The sequence below is a fragment of the Haliotis asinina genome, chromosome 3 (genome assembly GCF_037392515.1).
Source record: "Haliotis asinina isolate JCU_RB_2024 chromosome 3, JCU_Hal_asi_v2, whole genome shotgun sequence".
Lineage (NCBI taxonomy): Eukaryota > Metazoa > Mollusca > Gastropoda > Lepetellida > Haliotidae > Haliotis > Haliotis asinina.
Window position 1 is genome coordinate 38,490,504 of NC_090282.1, and position 23,972 is coordinate 38,514,475.

Here is a 23,972-nt window from a genome sequence, read left to right on the forward strand (position 1 = left end):
AACGGACTTGCCACTGGTCTGAAAGCCCCCAATCTGCCCTCAAGAACAACGAAAGGGCTCTACTGACATGTACTTAACACACTGCGCATCATTATGGATCCACTCTCAAAGTGTCACTTCCCATGATACTGGATTTGGACATAACGCTCTCCTAGCCATATGAAAACATTTTCACTTGTGTCACAAGTAGAAATGATATATACTTCTCTTCAAAAGTTTAGACTCACGTAAAACACTCACTATATGTTATGCAGCTATATATGGCTACATCGAAGATTGATTTCTCCACTAGCTTGGGGAAAACAGGAACTGCAAACTTTATGCAGCCGAATTGACGAGCATCATGCATCAAATTGCTGAACAGCATTTGCAAATATCGTACATGTAAACAGCTCTGTAATGGCGTAAAGTGTGGTTAAGAATTCGCCAATTTGCACTGATTTTCATCATTTACTGAACTCATGACAGTATTCTTTTCACCGCGGCGAATTTGTATTACAATACATCAGATCATGCGTAAACAGTACAGAATTTAGGTTAGAAGAGTTGCCTCGAGCAAGTGGCTGTATTTACACAAGTGGGTCTAAACTTTTGATGAGAAGTATATATAAACTCGGACGACCGAAGTTGATTTTGGCACCACTTTTGACGGTTTTGCGGAGAGGTCGGGTGGCAGGTCGAAGTGGTCATATCCAACAAAGATGCAATCCAAATCCTGAAATTGTCTGGACAGTGCAGTCACTGCACATATGTCACGATAGGTCACCAATGTCCATCTGTCCTTCCTTCGTTATTGTTCTGATCCGTATAGATCTGGGTTACAATATTGATCTTCAGTCACCCATGCTTGTCGTACGTAAGAGGCGACTAACGGGATCGGGTGATCAGGCTCCCTGACATTGAGACTGATGCTCATGCTGCTGATCACTGGATTGTCTGGTCCAGACTCGATGATGTACTGATCACCACCATATAGCTGGAATGTTGCTGACACCATATAGCTGGAATGTTGCTGAATACGCTGTGAAACTAGACTCACTCACTGAGTCGTTCTTTTTCTAATAACATATAAACAGCGCTAGTTGAAGTGTGTTTCGGTGGCAGGCTCTGAGCATATCTTGACGTTGGGACCTTGACCCACTGACCGTCCCAATAAACGTTTTCAGTCGTTGCATTCATTATCTGTTAATTTTTATCACAAACGTCAAACAATTAAGCTTACCAAAGCTGCAGCAGATCTTGACCTGTATGTCTTCCACACAGTTTATGGAGATGCACTTACACAAATGTGTTGCACATGCCGATGCTGAAATCACTGACGGCACAAAACGTACATGAATGTACGTTCAATCTATTTGACAACTTTATGTGTTAACACACGAAGTTCAGATATATATTTTAATTTCCCCGTGTAATCTTGTGGCTAATATGTAACCTAGATTCGTTTTAACAGTGATAACAAAAACAAAACCAATTCCGTGAACAACATGTTATAACCATGTCAAGCAGGATGACATCATGTTAATTTCGCTCGGTTTGATGTGGGACTTGATCTGATCATACAAAGACCCACGCATTCCGCCTTTATTTGATGTGTCACCAAATGAGGTATAGACGGCATGAACTTGTCGGTTCAAAATGGTGTTTCGTCGACATATGTGTTTAGTTACGTTTCGAACGATGATGAGAAATAATTTCCGCTTTCGGAAAAACATTTCCGTCCCTTTTTCTGTACCGACTTACTTTCTCCTGGCCTCCGAACAAGAACTGATGTTACAACTTTAGGAGTGCATTTAGGATTCATCTCCCTTCACTGACACCACTAACGCAAGGTAACTGCAGGTAGACAGTATCTTTCGGTACACACACTGTTGGCAGCCATTTGTAACATTGATTGCCAAGTCCTTCTTGTTGATATTACTGAACACCATGGATGGTATCTGCAAAGGAAACTGCTTGCTGTTCATGAACTGTAAACGTTGTGGGACATTTAGAACCCCCAACTCCTCCGCAGATCCAAACGATGGCTTCTTTCGAGAATATTAGTTATATTCAAAGCAAATTCTGGAGAAGTCTTCTGGGAAATTGTTTCGGGTTTTGTCAAACCCTCAAATCAGACTTGAGTCGATACTGTGGGCTCTGACCGCTTCTTAACACATCATGCCTAAACAGTAGATGGGTGGCAATACATTTTCCAAACTATATTGTAATTGTGATTTCGGACTTTCCTTGACTATGGGTCAGCACGTCTTAGTGAGTGTACCACAGATGTTACTCGTGTCAAATGGACGTTCCTGTCAAACGTTCCTGAACACTACACGATGTACTCCAGGTAATTGAGTGAGTTAAGGTTGAAAGTCATATCTACAATATCACAGACATGTCGCTCTGGTTTAGCCAAACTTACTGTACTGGTACTTCATTATTTTTATCACAGGTTTATCGGGACAAGGGCATTGGATATATATGTTGTATACAATACAATACCTTCTCTCTATTTATAGGAATCTAAGCTAAAATGGGGAAACTGAACCTGAAACTGACCTTGATTGCCATGACAACTTTGTACATGTATCAAATTGGAGGTAAGATATATCAGCTCATATGTTTAGGAACTGCTGTAAGTGAAAAGGTGATACCTGTTATGTCGAATATTGGACAGTTTAGTTAAGTTGATTTGATAGAAGTCGTAAGATAAATGATAGATAATTCATATCCTTTCCTTTATCATGCTTTGGATCAGCATACTATCTTGTGCAAAAGCTGTTCTATCCTGATTATAATAATCAAGGTTCCATGGCTGGTTTGAAAACGTGTTAAGTGCACAGTTCCATATTTGCAAATATTGATATAACTGACGTTAAACTGAACTGAAAGGGATGGGGGAGCAGTGAGGGGAGAAGGAGCGTCTGTGCGTGACAGCGTGTTTATGCTGGTAAGTCGCTCTCTCTCCCACTCTCTCTTTACCTCTCTAACTCTCTCTTTCTCTCTCTCAGCGATTCATGCTTTCGATGACAAGGAATTAATCACGACAATGACCTCCCTGTGCATTTAGTCTCCTCGTTTCGGAATTCGATGTTTGTAGGTTTGTCAGCGACACACATGTGCTCATTTAATCAAGATAATAAAGTTCTGAAGGCAGATTACTTCGGCATGTACTCCATAACGCTAACACTATGTGAATAGAATTGTGTTTAAAGGGGCGATAAACGTAGTTCCTCCTACAATGGATACCTTCTGATTATTCGACTCGACAGGATGTGCATATGTGAATCATTTCATGAATGTTACTCATATTTACGTTTGTTTACGACTGTAAAAGATTACACCATACCTGCTAGCTTTGCTTCAATTAACTACAATTCCAGATTCAATCATGAAGCATCTGCACTTCGTCTATTATTTTAAAGAGTAACCTATATATTCCATGAAGGCATCCGATTTTCTTATGATAATGTAGATCACTTCATAATTGATTCATAAAAACGTTTATTCGTGTTTGCCTAGTCAACTCCCTTCAACTCTATTTCGTAGCAAGCCAATCTAATGCCCCGCTGATAACGAAGAACGTAACTGACGGGCAGTCTGTCTCAGTACGCTGTAGAGATACCCCAAGTGGGAGTCTCAGCTGGTTTAAAATAACCCCAGACGGAAGCGAACAAATCTCAGATGATGGCAGAAGACAAACAGATGAAGAGGGTGAGGAACCAGGCACTATCAATGTTACAAATGCTATAAAAGAATCTTATGTCAATACTTTGATGCATGAAAGTAACACCCTCCAATCCCTATCCCACCCCACCCCACCCCATCCCGCCTCCCTGGTCTATCTACGTCCCTGGGAACAATGATGTTTGACAGAGATTTGAACTCACCTTGAAATATGACGAATTTTTACATATTCACCTTGCTATAGTCAGTTCAATTCAGTGATTTTCTGTATCAATGCTATGATTCAGGGACACTTCACTTTGCATACGTGGAAGTAACGGACACCGGTCGGTATAAATGCGGAAGGTCCAAAATTAACGAAATACAACTCGGTAGCCCGTTCCAGTTGAACGTCAAAGAAGGTATATGTTCTCAAAAGGATTTGTTTGTTTGTAGTTAAACGCCACACTCTGCAATGTTGCATCAGTATGATGCGGCATGTAACTAATGTGGCCTTGAGTAGACAATTCGGTGATCAACAGCATGAGCATCAGTAGCATACACATTAGCGATACAGGCTCACTTCCAGAATAATGATAACATTAGAAGACAAAGACAAAAAAGTGAAGACACTGAGTATGTAGAGATGCCAACCATCCAGGAATTCTACGACCGCGTGGGGAAGATCGCGACTCGTGCGAGGCGGCAAATCGCTAATATGTTGGTCGATGTCTTATCTAGTCTAGACGACGAGGAGCACGAGCAAGAACAAGAAGAGACTCGTTTATATTTCCAGAACGTTGGGGGCAAGGGGGTGCAAATGGTGGAATCAACTCAAAACTTGACCTACATTTCGCGTATGCGTTGAAAAAAGTGTATATGCGTGGACTAACTCGAAGCTATTCTTGATCGGTCTCTGGCAGTGACATCTCGACTTCTCGATCGTCTTTTCTGTTCGATATTGGCGAGCATCAGATTTTGCCAAGTCTGCACAAAAACAGTCAGCCCACCAATCGGAGGGCGTACTATTCCACCGCCGTCTCGAATGGTATCTGGTAACCGTAGACCGGAATTGTTTCTCCTCCAGACGTTGGCGAATCGTGTAGCAGCAAGGGTCGGTTCTTCTCTCCGTATTTCGCTACAGCAAACTGTTTGTGCCTGTAGATTCCTTCCGGAACGTAGGTGTTCGTTGCATGGACAGGGGCTTCTTTGGTTCCATTGCATTTTGGTTGCCGAAACTCATGGTTTCCCTACACATTTTAAGCCTCACATAATTATTTTTTTTCTGTGCGTGCCCATTCCCCTATTGTCTGGCCATCGACATACTGTGGTGTTTTTTTCTGCGCTTGACTCCATTTTGTTTCCCGAATACCTGTCTTGGTGTTTGAGCGACCATGGAAAACGTATTCCGAGACAAAGTGTGTCTCTATATATTCAGATTCACGAACTCACCTCTTATTTCCTTCTTATTTTACCATTATTTTGGAAGTGAGCCCATACCGTTATTGAGTATACTACTGCATCGATCTTGGGATACGATGACAAATGTCAAGCCAAGTCAAAGAAACTCACAACCCGATCCTGTTCAGTCGCCTCTTGCGACAAACATGGGTTGCTGGAGACCAGTTTTAACCCAGATCTCTACGGGTTGCCCACGAAGAGCCAAACTAGTATATTGGTCGTCCAAAAGATATATTTATTATAATAGGCAACTGATAGAAGTGGGTGATCAACTTCTTGTATGCTTTATACATTATGAGAGACGGTCTGCTCACACCCTGACCAAACGGTTCACGATGTCGCTCGAGATTGTTACCTGTAGGTTACTCTGGACCACTGAAAGGTGTAGCACGTATTACCTGATACAGGGCCCAGATTTTCGAAGCTCTCTTAGCACCAAGACAGTCGAAAGTTACTGTTAAGGTATGGCATCTTAGCGCTAAGACAGTCTTAAGTTACTGTTAAGGTATGGCATCTTAGCGCTAAGACAACTTCGAAAATCTAGGCCCAGGATTCTATAGTGTTAGAACTGTGTAATCATGTCAACAAAATGATATTTTCCCATTACCTAATTCAGTTTCTAACATGCATCTAAAACTGTTATCGTTAATTGATTATGTGAAAAGTCGGTACAGTGTTCAATGTTTAATACCAGGTGTAAACAACAGCAATATACCAGTTAAGCTCTTGCGATCTAGTGGGGAAACCAATGCCAACCTGGGAGAAGACGTGACACTAGAATGTATCTTCAGCGGCAGGTACGCTTTTGCTTTCAATGGGACCCTGAGGTAAAGAATGTTCTTTAAGGGATACTGGGTAGTTTAGTGGTTACGGAGTTTGTTCAAAATGGGAAAGGACTGGGTTTGATTCCATATATTGGTATGTTACATTTCTGTAATACTGCAGAAGGTGACGAAAAACCAAATTCCACCACTCTATGCAAAAAACGTAGTGATTCTGTAATGAATATACAGTGGAATTGTAAACTTGTTTTCGCTGCTAAATATAACACGATCAATTCCTGAACGACGGTTGAAGTTGCAGTGGAGAATACCACGTAAGGTGGATGGCACCGTGCCTGTGTGAAAATGTGCGTTATAGTGAGCGAGTGAATTTAGTTTTACGCCGCACGCAAAAATATTCCAGCCATATGGCGGCGGTATGTAAATAATCGAGTCTGGACCAGGCAATCTAGTGATCAACAACTTGAGGATCGATCTGCGCAGTTGGACATGGATGACATGTGTCAAGCAAGTCAGCTGGCTGGACCCCGCAGGACCCCTGCTAAATGGGTTATGTTTGTTAGTGCGAAGCGAGTTTTGTGGAAACCTGTAGCATATAATATATAGGATCGCTCGACCCCTACCTCGCTTCCAACATAGAATATGCCATTTAGAGTTTTTTTACACCGAGTCTCTTATTTTGATTATTTTCTCTCATTGACAGGCCAGTCCCGGTTGTTTCATGGTTTCGCGATAACAGAAAGCTGACTAGCGCCGATAATGTGACCATCTCAGGTGGCTTAATTTTAATAAAACAGGTGTCTGCGAAAGATACAGGTATATACAGCTGCACCGGAAAAAACAGTGGAGGAGAAGAGTATGCAACTATGAATTTGAATGTCATAGGTAAGCAACAGTTTCTTAGTTACCGTAGATATCCAAGTTACGCATACTTTAGGTTTACTTGTTGAGTAACTGCACCGGAAAAAACAGTGGAGGAGAAGAGTATGCAACTATGAATTTGAATGTCATAGGTAAGCAACAGTTTCTTAGTTACCGTAGATATCCAAGTTACGCATACTTTAGGTTTACTTGTTGAGTAACTTGAGCCAGACCATCCGATCCCGTTACTGGTCTAATACGACAAACATTGGTTGCTGAAGACCTATTCTTACCCGGATTTTCACAGGTCACCTATTCTTACAAATTCTTAAAAGATCAATCATATAGTTGATTTGTAATCGTATTCAGAGTGTAGAAGTTAAACATCTTTGTACATTACATTAAATCTCGTCTTAGCCATCTTATGATAAATAAGTAAAAGTTCTGCACGTGTATATTCCGCAGATCCAAATAAAGTACCACCTTCAACCAGAGGTAGGTTTAAATTTGCAATAATTAACCATAATAGAAAAATTTCACTGAAGAATATTTAAACTCGTTAATGTTAACGTATGGTTATTCTGTTCAATACGGAATCGCTTTTAAAACGTTGAATAACGAAAGACGTTTTGCGCTTAACATTCCTCCTCTGAGATCTCTGCTACTTAATTTAAGGGAGGAAAGCTGTCTACAGCAAACATAATCGAAAGACGTATCACTTCGTTAGTTTTTCTGAAAAATATTCATGTATGAATTTTGTTTCTGTTTCCTCATAGGTTACCGGGACACAAAGCAGACAACGCGTGCAGTAGTGAAGACCGACATGGAGACGGCGAAACCCAATCCAGGCAAGGGTATGATTTTAATGTGATTATGCAGACAGACTGGGGTTATAATTATGCCGGTTTGAAAGAACTGACATTTACATCTGACAAATAAAATTCATGAGAGAAAACGTCTCTAGGAAAGTGATATTTTGTTTCGTTATGCACGAGCTTCTCTACAATTGAAACTCATATGCAAAGAAAAAAAACAAAACAAAAAAAGAGAAAAAAAAAGTTGCCAGTTACTAAATATTGTGAACACGAACTAACATTATCTGAATTACTAAATAGCATTATTAAAATATAAATGTGACCGTTTGAAACAATACTAACTGTGTTAACGTTTCAGGGATGGAAGTGGCGTTGGCTGGGAGTGGCACGGTATCAGGAACAAGTGTGGTCGCCGCTGTAACTGCCATCCTTTGGATCCTCTGAAATGGTTAGAGTGTTGCTAATATTACGCTCGGTACTAACTGACTGAGTGAGTTTAGTTTTACGCCGCCTTTACCAATATTCCAGCAACATCACGACGGGGAACATCAGACATTGTACCCACGTGCGGATTCGAACTCGGGTCTTCAGCTAGATGAGCCAACGCTTTGACCACTAGTCTATTCAGATCCAAACTTAAAGTGAATCGTTTGGGCTTGTTAAGGTACGACTATAACTTTCGCGGCTGTACAAAACAATGAAATGAACAATGTAATACTCATTGGCCTTGTAGATTGCCTTCAGGAACCCGTAACTGAAGCTTTGTGCGTGTTTGCCATCATTTCTGATATTGCCCCATGTATATAAGGAACATTGCATTTTTTGCATATTGCTTTAAGTTTCGTGACGACTTTCATTGTAAAATAAATGATTCATTGTATATACTGAACTATGTAGGGTTGTGCGCTTCTTAGATATTGAATGTTACTTTTCGTTTAACCTATCTTTATTATGTATTCATGTTTCTAAGACCTGGATAACTTTTGTATTTAAAAGAAGAGAATGTCTACCATTGTCTATGATTTTATACACCATTCATTTAGGTACTCGATATTTGATTTACAAGACTGAAGAAACAGATGATGACGAGAAGTTGAGAGAAAATGGGAGAATGTTTTTCATCATTTGGTAATTATTCCCAATATGTATTGATATTGGTATATATTACCTTTTCTCATAGGCATTAACATTGGTTTGTGGTATGCTCGCAAAATGGATTATCCCCTACATTTATGGAATACACAAGTTATGGTTTCAGATAGGTTAGCACTGTCGACAAGACGACATGACATGAGTAACGTTTAATTCAATAATCTCTGCAATATGTTTATACTTGATTGTTTGTTTTATGTTTTGAATGTACACTTTAATTAAAAAAAGTAAAACGTGTCCATGATTGAACAAGTAGACTATGTATTCGTACACACACTGAATGTAACCTTTCCATTGTTTAAAATATATCTTACAATGTTGAACAATAAAGTTTGCATGAAACATATCAACATCTGTCGTGTTTTACATTACCTTCTGGCACATATATATCATTAAACGAGTCGCCCATGTATATTACATAAAATAAATTAAGTTACCCTTGCAATGAATAATATTCTCTTCGGCAAATATTTTGAACATTTTATTACATGAATCCTTTGACAAATCCGGTGGCTTGGGGTGCAGTGAAAACTGGATAGCCAACATTAACAATGGTGACAAACATACTGAGAGAGAGGTATTTACAATGTGATTTGAAACTTTGCGACAAGGATGTTATGTGTCCGGTCTTTCAGCAATCTACAAAACTGAAACCGGAGAAGAGCTTGACTTTCCTGAAATATGGATGTCTGCTCGGGGAGCAGGTGACTCTGAGGTTAAAAAACAAGTCATTTGGGTTTGCAAGCAGTATGAAGAGATCATTATTTTCATGGGATATTTCCTGAAACGTAATTCTACGAACAATAGGTATATTGTTAATCTGGCAGAGTTTGTCACGAAGCCTGGTTTCATTGGTGTCTGACTAAGGAGGTCAATGATTACTCGGGTGAGGCGGTTGATTTCCTGTAAGATCACTACGATGCACAACGTTGTAGAGGAGTTACATGAGGAACGTGTTAAGGGAGCGTGCAGGCCGTGGTAACATCCCAACATCGTTGGCTGTAATGAAGTCGTGCACAATTACAGCGTACAGATTTTGACGTTGCCATGCTGATCGGGGATACTGTTATAAGGTGAAAATTGCATTCGTATACAAGAAACGATTTATACATCTTTCACTGAGATTTGCGGTTAGTTCGGCATAGCACCAATGCTATTACTATTGGATAATATATTAAGGGATGGAAAAGGGGAATAAATGTCAAACAACAGAACAGAATAGATTCGTCAAGTAGCTATTAAAGCTGAGTCACTTATTAGAATTAAGGGAGATTTCCAATCACGAGGTACGACATGAGACCAGGGAATGATGTAACTTCCAACGAATCAGAGAGATTGTAGAGGGCCATGTGATAAGGGTGGAGCAGGCTCGAAGGCCTTAAAAAGATACCGTCAGCACTTAAAAGGTGCGAGGTGCGGTGCGGGTTGAAGAGACAGTAGACCGTTCACATACCGAGAGCTTGCCTTACCCTGTCCAGACCAAGGCCAATTGTTATGAAGAGAGGGATCGAGTAAACCGATGTGAGCATAGAAACTTGTGTTGAGTTATTCATTGTATGCCTCGGTACCAGTACATGAATGCTATGTATTAGTTAGAAATCCCGGTCTTTTTTTTTATTCCTAGATGTAGCAACCCGGACGGACCAAGCGAGTATGCCACCAGAGATGTCAGCACCCCCAATAAGGCAGAACGGTCATCGTAACAGGTAACTGGTAAGAAGGTTTACTAACACCCAAATCCCTGTTACGACAATACCATGTGACATAACAGAAATAGTAGTGAATGAGTGAGTTTAGTTTTACCCCGCACTCAGCAATATTCCAGCTATATGGCGGCGGTCTGTAAATAATCGAGTCTGGACCAGACAATCCAGTGATCAACAGCATGAACATCGATCTGCCCAACTGGAAACCGATGCCATGTGCCAATCACGTCAGTCAGCCTGACCACCCGATCCCGTTAGTCGCCTCTTTGTCACTGGATATTTATATAGCGCAATATCCATGCAGCTCGATCATTGGATGGCAGTCTCAGCGTCACATCGTATTATCAATCTCAACTCCCTCGGGAGTATACAGCTCTTGCTGCCACTAGGGGCACCGAGTTTATTGTGGCTCTCTCATCCTGACGAGGTTCCCAATTCACAGCTGGGTGGACTGGAGCACATAGTCACAGTACTTTGTCCAAGTTTACTGCACGTTTCTGTACCCGCAAACTGGGTGTATGCACGTATTCAAGTGCACAGGGTTGTGTACTGCACACTAGGGGTTGTGACAACACGGAAAGAGTCTGCACACAAAGTTGACTACAAGGCTTTTACACTCGGTCACAGGTGGGCCAGATCCCGACACCATATTCGAAAACATGTATCCGCCGTCACTTAAACTAATATTTATGCATTTGCAACGTTGATACCATGTATGAAGCATAAAACGTAGTTTCATATTCTCATCAAATTTATACTTTTGAAAAGAGGCTTATGAAACAGGAATGATTTCTGCTTGACAACTGTACAGGAAATTGTATCGAACGTCGCACTCACAACAAAAGGTGTTATCCATCGTGTTTGTTCGCACAATAAACAGGATAACTGTCGGTTGGCATTATCTATAGAATAATTATTGTATATATAACCATGGTTGGCACCTTTGAAAATATATAATTATGCATGGTGATACGTTTAATGCAGAGAGAGGGGAACACGGAGACAGCTTAATATGGAGACTGGGGCAACAGAAAAGCTAAGAAGAGCAAAAATTCATCTAGCGTTTTTGACATCACGAGGCATATTTATGTTGAGTGTGTGGGCTTTGCATTTTGAAGGGAAATGGTTATATTCCAGCAATAACTTCCACCAGGCACCGAGGTTTTCAGAAATACAAAAGCTCTGAGTACAGCATGAAATATGTGTCAGTTTTGGAGTGCCTGGAAATGGTTAAATTCCTGCAATGACTTCCAACAGATACCGAGGTATACCAAAGCTTCGAGTACAACGTGAAATACTTGTCATTTTTTTAGTGCAGGGAAATGGTTATATTCCTGCACTGACTTCCACAAGAAGGGTGACTATCTTTTCGGAACCTGACACAGATGTTCCTGAATTACTCGGTGGCAGTCTGCATGATCCGACTGTGATTGAATCTCCATTAGATGGTAACATACCAGTCACGCTTGGGGAATCGTGTTAGGATGTATCATAATTTGGACAGAGGAAAAGCAATCCTATGTAATTACAAGAGTAGTAATACAGGCATCTGTATAGTTCGCACAATACAAGTCCAAATTTCATCACACTGTTTAATGACGTTAGGTAGCAAATTAGCAAATGCAGGATTGCATATTGTAATCTTTTGACAAGTGACATTCATTTTATCTCTGGTCGTTTGTGCTTTGAGTTATGTCCCATCTATATGATGGTTGTCTGTAAAGAATCTAGTCGGGACCAGACACTCCAAAGGCCGATATCTCGAGCATCTGTCCACACTATCATGATACGATCATATGGATCAACCAAGTCTGTGAGTGAGATTGTTGAAGGCAATAGTAACCTGATATTTTTGGTTGGTTTGTTGTTTACTCAGCAATAATCCATCTAGATGGCGCCTCTCTGTAAATAATCGAGTCTGGCCACCTGACTCCGTAAGACAAGCGTGGGTTACTTAATTTATTGCCTAATTCTACCCAGGTCTTCACGGGTCTTGGCTGGATGTGTTTCGATCTGTTTCCGTTAGGTGTTGAAAGCTTGGCTGGGTGCAAGTTAGACACTCACCTAAGGCGGACTTTCACATAAGTTGGAACTGAATTACTGCTGTGGAAATTCATCGTCGTTTAATATGTTTGAGGTACGATAAGGGTTGTGAACGGTATACGGAGCTGTTATGGTCTTATATTGCCAGTATAATGATGGGTACATGTACATATAGCTAATATGTAATGTAATGTAATATGTAACTTTAATGCAGAACGTTGGACAGTTATATAAAGAGATGCTGACATATCATCTGTTAGTTTCTACTTGCCGATATACTATTAAGGCGTATTTAAACCATACTGTGTCGGACCCGTACATTACCTCGCATCCCAGAGAATAATTGCACATTACTGAAATATTTATGCTTAAATCTAACTAAAATCTTTTTGTAAGGTGGGTGATTTTTAATGTCCAATGGGTAACCGGCCCTTTGTCCAGCAATATTCCAGCTAATCCCGAGTTTGGTGTCCATATTTCACAATTGTTCGGGTAAGAATCGAACATGGTCTTCCCGTGAAGATTTCAAAGAATGTCATGGGAATCTTGTTCAAAAGCTGTTCCATCCTGATTATAACAATCAAGGTTCCATGGCTGCTTTGAAAAGTTGTTTAGTGCCCAGTTCCACATTTGAAGGGCCAATGGGAAAAATTACGTCCGATGCACTTCCAAAATTAGACTTGTACCATGGGTCCTTTGGGATGAGTTTAGACAGCCTGTTTAGTGGTTAAAGAGCTGATGGAATGTTGTTGCAAATATTGATATAACCGATGTAAAACTAATCTCTCTCTCTCTGTCTCTCTCGGTCTCTGTCTCTCTCTCTCTCTCTCTCTCAGAGCAAAGGTGCCAACTGAAGATTATTATTGGTGTGATAGATAACCTTCCAACCCTATACATATGCATTTTCAATACACTCACGATGCGCCTCTCTCGTTAAAACATTGATCTCTTTGATCATGGACTTAAAGCTGTATCTTCTTTCTTTCCTTCTTTGCTATTTAACACGGCACACAACAATATTCAGCTATACAACTAAATAAATAATCTAGGTGGACGAGACAGCCAAGTGATCAACAGCATGACCATCTGCGCAGTTTGGAAGACGGTGAAATGTGTTTACCCTTGTATTGTGATCAAAATATGTCCTTTGGTCCTATCTGGAGTTGTTCTTCTCTTGAACAAGCTTACATAAACTGTCGTGACATTCAGAAAAAAATATGCCGCCTACAGTACTTAAATATGGTATGATTGTGAGGACAATGTGTCGCCAGCAGTCGGTGTATTTCTTCCAAGAAGGTAGAATCATGATCAAATATGCCACAGGTAGGAAGTTTCATTTCCAGCGCGCACGATAACATTTGAATGTTCTATATGCAAGGCGTTTCATGCCGCAAATGTCGAGTTTTAATCACGCCAAATATTTCCATGTCGGACCAGTATTTTACGGAAGCAAACCGTAACGTATTCTTCTGAAGACATCGTACACACATACTCACCCATCGTACTCACGCACGCATGCACGCAAAGACGACACACACGTGTGTCTGTTTAATCTAGTCTGGATTAACATCATTTGTAAATTACCATGTTGTAACATGAACAACCGACTCAGTTTACAAATCCTTATTACAACACTATTAGCTCGAGCGTACCTTGAAGATATTCGGGGCCAGTGAGGTAGCCTAGTGATTGAATCGTTCGCTCGGCACACCAGTTCCCGGGTTTGATTCCTCACACGGGTACAGCCCATTTCTGTTGTCCCCCGACATGATATTGCTAAAAGAGGACAACCATACATACAGAGGATACATGTTGTCACACAAGAAAACCAGCGAGTGACTGAGTTTTACCCCGCACTCAGCAGTATTCCAGCTATATGGTGGCGGTCTGTAAATAATCGAGTCGCGACCAGACAATTCAGTGATCAACAACATGAACATCAACCTGCGCAATTGGGAACCGATGACATGTGTCAACCAAGTCAGCCAGCCTGACCACCTGATCCCGTTAGTAGCCTCTTACGACAGGCATAGTCGCCTTTTATGGCAAGCATGGGTTGCTGAAGGCCTATTCTACCCCTTGACCTTCACGGGTCACAAGGAAACGAAATAGTAACATCAATTTGTTATTGCCCTTGCATGGACAAACTAGACTAGAATCAACTTCAGCTTGTTTCCATGTTAGTTTCTTAGATCTTCTCAGTTATATTCTAGCTTTTTGGTCTGTAAATAACCGAGTCTTTACCGGGCAGTCCTCACTCATTTACACGCAGGTATTTACAGGGCACTGGATAGCAATGTTGACAGATATTTGGCATTTCAAAGGGTATAGTTTCATTTCGGCAGAGGTGACAAGGCACATGCTATGAAACTACTTAACTTAACAAGTGCGGGTGAGTGGAAGCCTGGCTGTGTCAGTCACTTCATTGTTTACGTTACGTTTCCTTGTACTTGTGCTATTGAGATAACACTCAGAAACTTTAACCAGATTTCAAGATTTCGATCACTTCTCACGAGCTCCTCCATGCGTAATGGACCGCGAGTGAACCTAGTGACACTAGACCAACGTAACTTACAAGAGATCAAGTAAGTATCCAGTTTTGTCTGTCTGTAAGTCTGTATATGTGTGCGTATGCGTGTATGTAAGGGGTGGGGGAGCAGTGAACGGAGGAGAGGCGTCTGTGCGTGACAGCGTGTTTATGCTGGTAAGTCGCTCTCTCTCCCACTCTCTCTCTACCTCTCTAACTCTCTTTCTACCTCTCTCTCTCCTCTCTTTCTACCTCTCTCTCTCTGTTCGCTCTATCTTCTCTCTCTACCCCTGACTCTCTTTCTACCTCTCTACCTCTCTCTCGTCTCTATCTGTCTATCTAACTATCTATCTGACTATCTATCTCTGAGTGTACTGTCTAAAGCTTGCAAATCTACTGGAAATCGAAATTAAGGTTTCAGGAGTTTGAATAAAATAATGTGTGTATGTGTAATTACCCATCGGTCATAAATGGATATACAGTATGAATAACATTTCGTATTTTATAGAATGCGAGGAACAATGCTGATCCGGACTGTTTTGACAATAATGACCGGACATCTTGTTGGTGAGATGGTTTTAACGTCTTCAGAGTTTCAAAATTAGCTGTTCCACTGTTGACACAGAGTAAATGAACGTGGACCTCAGAGTGATCGGCGTACATGTTTACTTTGCAAGGCACTATTGAGCCATGAACAATAACAGATTCAAATCAGTTTTTATCAAAAGCAGTCAAGACAAAAAAATGACACTTAGTTTGGAATTTGAGCGTTCATAAACGAACTGAGTGGACAAATACCATATTGGAATAAAATGTGAACGAAAATGTCAATATTTATACAGTCCCACGAACCTAGGCAGATCAAGGAATTTTGAACGCGGGCGGGGATCCCCTGCGAACCCGATGGTTGCATAACATATTAACATTAACTTCTATGTGATTGTGATCTTTAGCCATTATGAAAAAAGTACACACTCACTCACCATCACCACTACTCCCCCCACCCCACCCCACACCACCCTCCCAACACACACACACCACGACCTATGCCCACCTCCACCCCGAACCCACCCCACAGATCCGCCACTGACGAATGACATTCTCCAGGCGCAGTGACCAAGAGCATCCCTCTATAACCCAGGACTGTGTAGAAGGTGGATCCTTGTCACAGTAGAAAAGCTAATACATAATTTAGTCTAAACTTGTATGCTCCAATTCATGCCACGAGTATTATCTTTTTCCCAATTATCTCAGCAGTAGTGGCAGATCCATCTTCACAGAGGATACAGAATGTAACAGATGGTCTGTCTGTATCACTGTCTTGTGGCGTGCCAGGTAGACACAGCTGGTATATAGGCGGTAAGCAGATCTCTGCTGACGGGAGAAGAGAAATAGACAAACATGGTGAGCAAACTGTGAACATATTCTCCATAACGTAAGAATGTGTGAATGTGTTAAGTTTTGTGCCGATTTGGGCAATATTTCAGCAATATCACGACGAGGGACACCGGAATTGTGGCATAGAAGCCGTGTCATCGGCGAACGAGCGAATACATTCACAGTAGACTACTACACCGACGGAAAGTGTTAGAAACACATGCAAACGCCCTGTCTGTCGTTTTACCAACAAGTTACCGAAATAATCTGTTCGAACCATCTTCTACTGAAGTCCCTTGGGATAGTAATGGACATGCTTGAAGATTGGCTAGAGTTACGTCCCCTTGCAAATGCAGAATCGTGTGAACGTGGCCACGGTCCGAATGCCGGTTCGTCCAGATCATGTCTCTAGTTATGTCAGAATCTTTTCCGTGTCACTACAGTGATAATGATTCGTGGCTTCCCCCAGATCAAGCTGGCATGGTGTGGTATAACTGGAGTGCTCTTCACAGCCATGAAAATAATGTTTGTTTATTTTTCGGCCTTTTTGAGTTTTCATTTTCGGCCCATTTGACTTGTATCCTCGGCCTTTTTTTACTTTGTTTTCGGTCCTTTTGTCTATCGGTCTTTTTGACTACAACCAATTACCTCTCATGTATACCCTCATTGAGTATGTAATCACTTCTAAAGGTTTGCTTAATTTTTGTAGGGTATCTTCACTTTGCGTACGTGAATGTGTCGGATACCGCTGTGTATAGATGCGGGATTGCCAGCACCGGCGAGGTGAAACTTGTCCACCCTGTCAAGTTGAACGTCATGGAAGGTACGTAATTCATGACTGACCATTGAACACCCTGGGGTTTAGTGAGCGACCTCTCTCTTTAGGGGTGGCATGTGACCTTTTGAAATCTGTTATTTCACTTTTTTCGGTGGTGATATCTAGTTTGGGATGGATTGGATCGGATTATTAAAGCTGAAATGCATTCATTGATGTGGTTGGTGGATCGAGGAAGTGAAATGGACCCCGAAAACGTGTTTCAGTTTTATGATCTTCGTATCTTTCTTTGAATCAGGATCTTCTCTCACGATAGGTCTAAGTTACGAAGGTATTCACCATAAAAGGTAACATCAGAAGTTCATTTACAATAAGTGCGAATCCTTCTACAAATTGATTTATTCAAATTCAGGTGAGTTCAGGTTCATCATCGTTAACATGTTTATGGTATGTCACGTCTAACTTTTTCTATTGCTTTGTTAACCAATAAGACTGGAGAATATGTTACACAATTGCGGCCATAGTAATACTACGCTATCCACGGTGTTCTGTCTGCAGGTCGCGTCAACAAAACTAGTCCCAAACTCATCTACTCGACCGAGGCAACAAATGTTTCTCTTGGTGATGACGTCACACAGCAGTGTATCTTCAGAGGAAGGTATGAATTTATTTATAGATCCAAGGATTCTGAGAGAAAACCCATTTATGTAGTGGTTGTATAACTCAAACTTTCGTCCTGATGGTAAAATAATAAATGTAAATAAATTATTTCCATATTGCTAAGATATTCCCCTATTTGCAGCGTCAAAACTACATCATAAACATGACTTTCTGAATCATTATCAAAGAGTGACAAACACATACCAAGGAAAGTAAATAATTCAACTGGAATGTAAGTAATTCAACTGGAATGTAAGTAATTCAACTGCAGAAAGACGCGGACATATATTGTTAGAGGAAATCAGGGCGAGGGACATCAGCTTCACACACTGAACCTAAAATTATACAGGGAGTCGAACCCGCGTTTTCAGCGTGACGAGCGTACTCTTTAACTATTAGGCTACCCTACCACCCTATCGGCTGAGGGGGTACATGAATGGTAATCAGCTATGTGATCAGCTCTCTAACTACATGTAACTAACTACATGTAAGTGATCAGCGCTGAATGATGTACACCTCCAACTGTTGTTCAATAACCCCTCAGCTTGAAGTTAGTATATGTCTAGTAATTATTTGACAGACCCGTTCCAGTTGTCACCTGGTACCGTGGAAACAAGCCAGTAACTGACACCACTCGTGTGAAAATATCTTATACCACCGTAACTATCAAGAACGTGTCTGAGAAGGACACAGGAATATATCGATGTATTGGAAAGAACGAGGTCTCGTCTGACTTCCATGACGTCAGTTTGATTGTGACGGGTGAGTGCCTTTTATTTCCCAATATCAAAACAATGTAAAAGTCGATGAGTGCAGTATGAAATACTATCACACGAGCATGTTGTCTCTCGGAAATCCCGAAGACAGGTACATTCCGTTTCATATTCATTTTGTTTCACTCCACATTACACAACGCTGGAGTATTATCACACCCAACTATCCAACTGCAATAACAAGCCGATTCAAAGGTCGGTGCTTGTTAGTTGTAAGGTTAGAAGGGGCGGTGGGGTAGCCTAGTGGTTGAAGCGTTCACTCGTCACACAATGCTGAAGGCCTATGTCTAGTGTCTCCCCCTCCCCAACCTCCAATGATGCTGCTGGAATACTGAAAAAGCGGAGTAAAACTATGTTCACTCACTAAAAATGTTGGTCCAAATGAGTGATAGCTCCTTGTTCTTTGCAGGGTAAAATGTTGGCCCTCATGAGTAATAGGTCCTTGCTCCTAGTAAGGTAAAGCGTTGGATCACATGCGTGATAGGTCATTGTTCCTTGTAACGTTAAAGGCTGGTTTATATGAGCTATAAATCCTTGTCTTTTTAAGGTAAGAGGTTGGTCCACATGGGTGATAGTTCCTTGTTCTTTGCAAGGTAAAATGTTGGTCCACATGAGTCATAGGTCCTTGTTCGTAGTAAGGTAAAAGATTGGTCTACATAAGTGACAGGTCCTTGTTACAAGGTAAGGAGTTGGATCACATTAGCCATAGATCCATGTTCCTTGTAACAGCAATGTAATCCTTGCTCTTTTTAAGGTAAGAGGTTGGTCCACATGAGTGATAGTTCCTTGCTCTTGTAAGGTGAAAGGTTGGTGCACATGAACGATAGATCCTTGTTCCTTGCAAGGTAAAAAAATCTGTCACACTAAATGTAAACGTCACCACTATTTTGTCCTATTAAACGTAAATGTAACCAGATATTGTTACACTGTAAAAACGTAAAAGTTGCCACTAATGTATCATTAAATTTAAATGTCGTTATAAATGTGTCTCAATGTATAAAGTGTTGAAAAAACTTGCATTTCTAATTCTAAATTTCGCAACAAATCTTGTCATATTAAATGGAAATGTCACCACAAATCTGTAACGTTTATTGTAAATGTCGCCACAATTTTGTCATATAACATGTAAATGTTACCACACATTCGTCACATAAAATGTAAATATCAGCACAGATCTGTCACATGGAATTTAAATATTACCACAAAAGTGGTAATGTGCATGGTACCGTAATGAATTATAAGTGCACGTATCAATACGGTCATAACGATGTTCATGCACAGCATCTGCTACAAAATTCACTGTTTTCCTCGTGTACTGTCTATATTCCCTTCCCTAAGAAACTTTTACCAACAAGGAATAGTCTTGTAGCAATTGTTCAACATATTGCAGTGTAGTCTAAATATATACAACATGATGAGTAAGTGAGTGAGTTTAGTTTAACGCCGCATTCAGCAATATTCCAGCTAAATGGCGGCGGTCTGTAAATAATCGAGTCTGGACCAGACAACCCAGTGACAAACAACATGAGCATCGGTCTGCGCGATTGGGAACCGATGACGTGTCAACCAAGTCAGCGAGCCTGACCACCCGATCCCGTTAGTCGCCTCTTACTACAAGGATGGGTTGCTGAAGGCCTATTCTACCCTGGGACCTTCTCTGGACACAACACAATGAGGGTGATAATGATAGTCTTTTATAACTGATAGAAAATGTGTATAAACGTATGTCACTATTTCATCAGCATTATGTGGTGTAGTCGAAGCAGCCAGTGGTGATGGGACTGACGATGCTGTTGTTGTTGCTGCTGCTGCTGCTGCTGCTGCTGGTGATGATGATGATGATGATTACCCTTCCCATAACCAACTTTAAAATATTTCCATTTTATAAATCGACAATTCACCCTAACGTGTTGTTTTTCCTTGAATGCAGTCCCACGAAACGATAAGCAGTCCACGACAGCAGTCCAACAGAATGCTGACACGACTGCAGGTAAAATCTTTCTTTTTTACTTGCTATTTGCTTACAAAGCATGGGTAAATATAACAACAGTTCGTCAACGAACAAACATTTGTAAAACAAATGCCACAAAACATATTGATTTCGGTTTTCTCGGCACATGGAATTTCTCAATCTCATTGTTTATGTGTTATTTCACTGATTGTATCATTTCCTGTTGTAGGGTGCATGAGTGCTCACTCAGCAACAGCAAGCGGGTGTTTATAAAGCCATTGTCATGTTGTGTTTCTTATACTCTTTCAGCGTCCGTTGACGGAACTCCCTCTGTTCTGGTCATTGTACTGGCGGTTGTGTTCACCGTACTTGTCCTAATCGGAACAGTTGTGTGTACAATGATATGGTGAGAACAGAACCATCTGGTTTTCTGTGTTGTGTACCCATAAAACTGACTTAAACGGCACAGGCATTTCCTCATTTTACACTGATAGTCTAAAAATACCGTGATTCGCGACCTCAAATGAAAATTCTTCTAAGGCATTTAGAAGTTGGTGAGGTAATACAAGACACTATCATGGATGACAACTTCTTTAATTCTTTTAACACGACGTAATAGTGTCTTGTATTACTCAAATGAAAAGATTCAATAAAACTCCCTAATGTCTATTTTCCTTTTAGAAAATGTTCATTTAAAGCATATATGTGCTATGTGGTTCAATAACCACCACATAGAATCATATTGTTTGGACTTTCTAATCAACATTCCAATAAACAGACAGACAGACATTTTATTCAGTGATGTAGGTCACTCTCCATAACACAACATAATGCAAATGTATAGAATCCATAAATGCTGGGTGTAGGTTACGATTAAAATACAGGGTCAGTTAGATGTAGTAGAGGTTTTACTTCTTAGTTTTAATACAGAGGATAGGAATGTGGCTAATGTTTCTAGATAATTCATGTTGTCACGGGTAATTAAATAGTCGCACAAAGGTTTCAATTGTCGAGGGTGGGTCTGTCGGGTTGTGAAGAACTTCAGCGCCACCGCACGTCTCCATGTGACACTCAGACTGACTTTCCTCGAGTTAGTGCAAAAGACGGATAAGCCTGCATTCCCAGTGTTCAATTTCGCGGTATTTTATTGGCTCGTAAAGCCTTCAAGATGTTTCACAATAAACATAAAAATACTCTTGAAAATCCTATGTGCGTTTCATTATCGGGAGAGCATACATCCAAATATATTATTTTGGTAATTACAGGGGGAGAATATAGCTTTAATTGTTTGAGCTGCTATACTGTCCACCGTGGCTTAGGAGAGAACACAATCCCAAGATATCTGTACATATTCACAACTTCTGTCTGTCCACCTCTTAAAAACATTTCTCATAAGAACGGAGACGACCACCATTTCTTAAAACAATAATTTTGGTTTTGTTCAGGTTGACTTTCATTCCTGTGTCTGCACAGAACCTTGAACATTATTAATTTTCTTTTGGAGCTGTGGGGCAGTTTCTGACACAGTTGATACATCATCAGCAAATAATAGAGAAAATGCATCAGGAGTATGAGTTGATATGAAGACACCTGTTCCACCTTGTTTTTCTAGCATTTAAGCATGTTTGTTTATGAATATAAAACAATCTGCATAAGGAGTTTATCAATGAAATTCCTCTCTAGTTATTTGGATCTGTTTTATCAACAGATTTAGGCAAAGGGCATATGATGCTTTCCTCCCAACATTCTAGAAAAACTAAACAATCATTCAGTTTGCTAAACAGTTCAGTTAAAATAGGTGAGATAAGATATTAGTAGCTTTAAAGAATTTCCCATGTAATCCCCCCGGGCCTGGTGATTTACTATTTTTAAGATTTCTCAAGCTTAGAAATACTTCCTTTTCTGAAAAAGGATAATTTAGTGCAGATAAATCTTCATCCTCTATATCAGCGTCGGTATCTACTTTGGTCCAACGGAAAGTTAATTAAAATGCTTAAACCATTTATCTACAGATATGCCCGGAGAAGCTGAAAGATTCACCTTACATGATTTTAACACTTTCCAAAACTTAGGATCAGTCCTTGATTCACTGAGTCTTTTCCTTTAAGTTTGAAAATAATATTCTTCCTGTAAGTGGAATTAGTGTTAATGCCCTTTGTAATATATGTAAGTATCAGTATTAGCAACAACTGCCCTATGAGATCTCAGGGCTGAGTATATTTTGTGCTTTATCTCCTCTAACTCATTATCCCATAAAAGTGGCTGATGTATATCCATAGAACTAGTACCTGGCTTTCTATAAGCTCTCTTTAACTGGTCTGCTGCAGTTTGATAAAGACGTGCTATCAACTCCACACTATGTTTAACTTTTTTTCTCTATCTGCTTAAAAGTAGCATCACGATGTTCTAGAAATAACTCACGGAAATTAAGCATATATATTCCTAGTATCCTGAGACCAGTAGTATTTAGTGCAATTTTAGTCCATTTGCTCAAATAAACATATATACTGAACAGCCAAAGACACGCAACTCTCATTTTTGTCAACGTTTAAATAGAAAACATAAACATGAACGCTTTTTTTGGATGATGTTTCATTTTTTTCGAAACTTATTACTTTCTTTTACTGTTCATGGCACCTCTTTGATCTGTTTGTCTTTCCAGGCAAATAATACATTAAGGTCATAAGATAATTTAAGGGGCGACATATTGTTTTAAAATAGTATTAATCACATTAGCCGATGTGGTTAATCTGTTGGCAAAATGTGCAATATGTGTGCATACATGTACAAGTGTACGCCTTCGTATTGTCAGTGTAAATGTAAATAGTTATATGTAAATGTTTGGTTTCAGGCGACTGAAGAAGTCAAAAATGGGAAAGCGGAAAACAGACTTCCAACACAATGATGGAGGGGTATATTTGGACCAGTAATATAAGAAACATCTCGCCATACTTACTACACCCAAATCAGATACATAGGTGCAGATTATATTCTGTGTGGGTGAGGTGGGGTGGTCTTGTGTGTATGTGTGTGTGTGTATGTGTGTGTGTGTGTGTATATGTGTATGTGTATGTATATGTGTATGTGTATGTGTGTAAATATCCTAATAGAAACAAACGAAGGAACACATAAAAATTCAAATGTTTCTTTAAAAGTTCCCGAATAGTGCCTCCGGAGGAAATCTAAAAAGAACCATCTAAGACTGTCATAATGTGGTGTTCCCTTAATTGTTTCCTTCAGTATATATTCATGTCAGATGAAGCTGCACGCCGATATTAGTGACAGAATTCCAGAAACACAAAATACTTTACCATTTGTTACATGCTTGCGCAACTGTATATGAGAGTTCTTGGTTCACCAAGGTACAGTCAAAGTCCACTTTTCCTTTCCCGTTAATTGCCACGGGAACGGCGACACCTGTGGAAATACAAACATGTT

The 23,972-nt window shown here is 40.3% G+C and overlaps 1 protein-coding gene across 1 annotated transcript; it reads left to right on the forward strand.

Moving 5' to 3' along the window:
* Window positions 1-1,737: 1,737 nt before the first annotated feature.
* Window positions 1,738-23,464, forward strand: LOC137278871 (peroxidasin-like). The gene is made up of 19 exons (XM_067811373.1): window positions 1,738-1,832; window positions 2,505-2,585; window positions 3,535-3,699; window positions 3,960-4,073; window positions 5,807-5,909; window positions 6,598-6,779; window positions 7,221-7,250; window positions 7,532-7,609; window positions 7,929-8,012; window positions 9,358-9,426; window positions 10,347-10,428; window positions 15,507-15,565; window positions 16,256-16,402; window positions 17,085-17,198; window positions 17,709-17,808; window positions 18,391-18,572; window positions 20,514-20,573; window positions 20,844-20,940; window positions 23,386-23,464. Exons 2-19 carry the CDS (start codon window positions 2,519-2,521, stop codon window positions 23,462-23,464), a joined length of 1,812 nt encoding a protein of 603 aa, XP_067667474.1. The 5' UTR covers window positions 1,738-1,832; window positions 2,505-2,518.
* The last annotated feature ends 508 nt before the right edge of the window (window positions 23,465-23,972 follow it).

Coding starts and splice junctions, on each gene's coding strand:
- LOC137278871 (XM_067811373.1), top strand. CDS start 2,519: ATGGGGAAACTGAACCTGAAACTGACCTTGATTGCCATGACAACTTTG. Junction 7,251..7,531: donor AGTACCACCTTCAACCAGAG/GTAGGTTTAAAT, acceptor GTTTCCTCATAG/GTTACCGGGACACAAAGCAG. Junction 16,403..17,084: donor AAGAGAAATAGACAAACATG/GTGAGCAAACTG, acceptor TAATTTTTGTAG/GGTATCTTCACTTTGCGTAC.